This window comes from Rhincodon typus, chromosome 26 (genome assembly GCF_021869965.1).
Source record: "Rhincodon typus isolate 14 chromosome 26, sRhiTyp1.1, whole genome shotgun sequence".
In the NCBI taxonomy this organism is placed as follows: Eukaryota; Metazoa; Chordata; class Chondrichthyes; order Orectolobiformes; family Rhincodontidae; genus Rhincodon; species Rhincodon typus.
In genome coordinates, this window is record NC_063357.1 from 11,816,646 (window position 1) to 11,821,554 (window position 4,909).

A 4,909-nucleotide genomic window follows, 5' to 3' on the forward strand; every position below is an offset into this window, starting at 1 on the left:
CTCTGTGAACAGTGCTCTCAGCCCTTATTCAGAAGGTTGAGAGTTCAGGTCCCATCCCAGGAGTCTAGGCCAAAAAGCCTGGTACTCCAGCACAGCACTGCAGACAGCTGACAAACCAAGATCCTATCTGCCCTGAAGTGAATGAAAAAGATCTGTAGGGGAAGTATCTCTGACATCCAGGCCAATATTTGTTCCATACTCCACACTGCAAAAACAGACAATTTGATAATTGTCACTTTAGTGTAGGAGCATGCTGTGCACAAAATGGCTGACACATTTCCAACACGACAATGGGGTTTCCTGGAGTTACGACTGGTGTTATATAGATGGCAAGTATTTCTCGAAGTAAATGTGAAATAATGTTTTGTTAGGTTATAAGAAAATTTGAGTTTGTTTTATTATTTACAAATTTTTTGAGTCATTGACTCCAATGAGTTGGATTTGTTCTAACAGCAGGGCTGATTTCGATGTTTCAGTTTGCTGCTAAAGGGCACGTGTGTTCCTTCAAGCTCATACCATCTAGCTATTGGTCAGTAACTAGCACCTAATCGTTACTTGTGAAGGATTAGAAATCTTTGTAAATCATGTTGTCCAGGCCAAAAGCAGTCAATGATTGTTAAATGTTGCATTGTATCTGCCATGATATGAGATGGTTACAAACAAAGCATGTGCTGAATGCAAGTGTTTCATATCCAGAGTTGTGAATCTCTCATGATTAATTAGAAGCTGTACTGCCTTGAAAGGTCAGGAACATTGTGTTTGTTTTTCATTCACAGTATGAAAGAATTGCTGATTAAGCTAGCATTTATTACCCATCCCTAGCTGGTGACAGTAATAGTGAATTGCTGAAACCCAAGTATGTGATGCTGATACACTTGCAAAACTGTTAGGAAGGGGCTTCCAGGATTTTGTCTCAGTCACAGTGAAAGGACAGCAATGTAACTCCAAGCCAAGATGGAACGTGACAGTATTTTGTACATTCACAGGTCGTGTGCACAACTTGCTGGGCCAGCATATGCTGCCCAGAGTGCAGTAAAGATTGCTGTGGGTTTGGAGTCACATGTAGGCCAGACCAAGTGAAAGCAGCAGATTTCCTTCTCTCAGAAAATTACTGAACCGGATAGGTTTTTATAACAATTGCCAGTGGTTATAGCTGGCTATTCCAGACGTTTATGAAATTCAAATGTCACCATCTGCCACAGGATTTGAACCCATGCCCCTAGAACATTACCATGGGGTCCTGGATTGCCAGTCCAGTGATATTACCATTATCTCCCCTTGCAAAGGAACTTGCAGGTGGTGGTGTTCTCGTGTGTCTATTGCCCTTGAGATGGTAGAGGGCATTGTTCAAGGAGCCTTGGCCAATTGCAGCAGTGCATCTTGTAGATGGTACACATTGCTGCCATTGTGCATCAAAGGCAGAGGAAGTGAATGGCTGATGGGATGCCAAGCAACTGAGCTATTTGTCCTGGATAGTATTGATCCTCCTGAATGTTAATGGAACTATACTCATCCAGGCAAGCCAAGAGTATTCCATTATACTCCTGACTTGTGCCTTGAAGATAGTGGAAAGATTCTGGGAAGTCAGGAGATGGGTTACTTGCTGAAGAACTTCCAGTCTGTTACATTCTCTTGTAACTGTAATATTTATCATGGCTAGTCTAGTTCAGTTTCTAGTCCAGGGTAGCCCCTGGGATAAATAAATGACAGAAAAGGTTGGAGAAACACAGCAGGTCTGACAGCATCTGTGGAGAGAGAAACAGAATTAGTGTTTTGAGTCTGATGTGACTCTTCTTCAGAACCTTCAGATTTGCATCTGCAGCATTTTGCTTTGATTTGAGTTTTTAGATGTTGTTAGTGATGGATTCAGCTATGGTAATACTATTGCATGTCAAGGGGAGATAGTTACATTCACTCTCTGCTGGTAACGTGTAGGCCCCTTACCTCTTTAAGATTTTATTGATAGTCAATAAACTCTAAGTGAGTTCATACAGAAGTCAGTTAGGATATGAAGATATTGTGTGTGTGCTATTTTGTGTTGCTCGATTCTATCTGCAAGTTCCACACGATTGCTTTATTGCCTTGTATTTATATTTTAAAAAGTATGCCAAATGTTTGCAATAGAGTTCCTGCAGCGTGATTATACAGGGTCTGTGTCCGTGTCTCGAATTTTTGTACGAGGGAGAGATTTTCAATAAAATGTTTGGATAAATGCAATGGTTTCAAAAACCTATTATGCAGTTGAATCACCCATTGGTTTGTTTGAATAAAATATTTCTGAGGCTCAGACTCCTGAGGTTAATAAGAAAGCTTTGTGTTATTTGCCTATTCTTCACCTTAAATAGAATGTTTTTCCAAGATGTTATTTGAGAGGATTCAAGCTCAGCTTGGGGTTTTGGATCAATGGGCTGCAGCCTCAGTAAACTGCAGGACAGGGGCTTCAGATGAAGGAACATTTGATTGTACACTCCATTGTTGCATGTGGGGCCTTGCTTTGTGCAAGGACGCTGCTACATTTGCCTGCACAGTGACCAATATGATAATTTGTTGCATGCGATGCATCTCGGGATGTGAAAGGATGCTGTATCAAAGCAAGTTCTTTCTTGACCTTGACAACCCGTGATAAAGCTGCCCTATTTTCGCACACTCTCTCGCGCCTTTTGCAAATCCTCGCCGGCGCTCTCCTCATCTGTGAGGGGGATCTCTGTCTCAGCAGGAGGTCCCAGAAAGTTCGAGCACTTTGAGTTCCCCTCTGGCACAGTTCTGGGCTTGACCGATTGCATCGTTGCGAGGCCGCCGCTCTCGGGCCTGCACTCCTGACTAACGGGCGCCGCCAAGCAGCCTGCCTGGTTGTGCCTCTGGCCATGATGCCACCTCGCCCGTAGGAAAAGTGCAGGGTCGGGCATGGGGTCAAGCTCATCCAGTTCTGCCCGGCGTCTTTGCTGAGTCGAGTCTGACCCCACTGCCCTCTCGGTGCAGATTTTATCAGTCATTTTCGAATGGACTTTATGGTGCCTCTTCAGCGAGACTGACGTGTACACCGGAGATGTAGGGATGGCTTTATCAGCAGGCTTATCCAAAAGACGACCACCTTGCCTGGAGTTACTTAGCTTCTGTTTGACGCTGTGCAACTTGAATGCGAGTTGGGCCGCAGTCTCAGACTGCTTCTGCAGTTCAACGTTCAGGACGGTCATCCTGTGGCTCCGTCTCTTGAGCTCCTCTAGGAACAGCCGCTCCCTCCTCCACAGGCTGTCCTCCAGCGCTGCTATCAGGGCCTCCTTGTGGCGCAGTTCTTTCCTCAGTGCCACGTTCTGCAGCTCCTTCTGCCTGATTTCAGCCTCGAGGGGGGCGCAGTCATCCTGGTGCTCACAATCGTCTGCAACGACAATAAGAAACCACAGGTCACACCAACGGACTCGGAAAGGGCTCCGTTCAAGAAAAAAAACGTTCTAAGCCGCCATTCACTCTCTCCAGTTGGCCCTTTGCCTAATGGGGAAAGCTGTTCTGTTTGGAGCCTGACTCCCCCCCACCCTCCATGACCACAAATGATAACACATACTGAACCAACAGGAGGATCAGCACCTCTTTTTTTTGTTTGCACTTTATAACAGTCTAGGCTCAACATCGAGTTAAACAATTTTACATTGTAGCTTTGCTCTCATTTTAATTTTTTTTTGTTATTTTTGCTTCTTTTCTCTCTTTCTATCTATTTTTTGCTTTCAAGTGGTTACTGTTCATGATTCTGCCATTCACACCTCCTCTGGACACATCTTGTGTTTCCTTCTAGTTCTGATTAAGAGTCACATCTGACTCAAAACGGTAACCCTCTGGCCACAGGTGCTGCCAGACCAGCTGAGTTTCTCCAGAACTTTGTCTACCTTATTTCAAATTGCCAGCATCCTGTATTTTGCTTTCAGTTTTTGGTTTTTTTTTAATAAACTATATAGTTTAAAAATAAAAAAATAAAAAAATCTCCCCTTTAAGTCAGGGATGAGGAAATTTTTCCCTCCTCAGTGGATTGAGAGACTTTGGTATTCATTTCTGTAGAAAAGTGATACAAGGCAGTTCGTTGAATATATTTAAGGTGGTGGTAGGTACACTCCTGACCACCAAAAGGAGTCAATGTTATTGGCAGTGGGCAGAAAGGTGGAGTTAAGGGCACAATTAGATCAGCCATGTTCTTCTTAAATAACAGCACAGGTATAGGGACCAAACGGCCTACTCCTAGATGCAGACTGTATGTTTGAACATTGGTGTAGTTCCATTACCACGTGCTATAGCTCCACACTTCTGATCCTTTTTGCCATTTCGTCTCTCCTACCTACTACCTCATCACAGACCTTCCAGCTTGTGGAAAACCTGCGGAATTCTCTTCCGCAGAAAGCAGTTGAGGCCAAAACATTGAATGTTTTCAAGAAAGAGTTAGATATAGTTCTTAAGGCTAAAGGGATCAAAGGGAATAGGGAGAAAGAGGGAACAAGGTACTGAGTTGGAAGCTCAGCCAGGATCACAGTTAATGGCCTACTCCCGCTCCTATTTTCTCTGTTTCTGTGTTATTTTTCTCACTCTCCCCATTTTTAAAAAAAAATTCGCAGGATGTGAAAACAGAGGTTTTTTGGGTTTAATGCACAGACCAATTGGTTTACTTTGTTGTTTAATTTTTGCTTTGCTGAAGTCACTATATTGTTAATAAGTTGCTAAATCTGTTGTTTAAGATACAAAACAATGTTGAGAATTGATTATTTGCAAAGTCTGAGTTTGGTTATTTAAAACCCAATGGTTCCTAATCAATTTTAAGGACCTTTGAAGGTTTTAATTTTACTGTCGCAAACAGAAATCAAAATTCCTGGAAAAGCTCAGCAGGTCTGGCAGCATCTGTGAAGAGAAATCAGAGTTAACGTTTCGGGTC

The 4,909-nt window shown here is 43.1% G+C and overlaps 1 protein-coding gene across 2 annotated transcripts in view; it reads right to left on the reverse strand.

Annotated features, from left to right (window-relative positions):
• Window positions 1-2,288: 2,288 nt before the first annotated feature.
• ccdc92ba (coiled-coil domain containing 92Ba) overlaps window positions 2,289-4,909 on the reverse strand; it is an 81,589-nt gene continuing 78,968 nt past the window's right edge. For both annotated transcript variants that reach the window (XM_048612786.1, XM_048612787.1), the window contains one exon: window positions 2,289-3,376. In XM_048612786.1, the coding sequence (XP_048468743.1) occupies window positions 2,634-3,376 (743 nt within the window). In that variant the 3' untranslated portion in view covers window positions 2,289-2,633. The remainder of the gene's footprint in view (window positions 3,377-4,909) is intronic.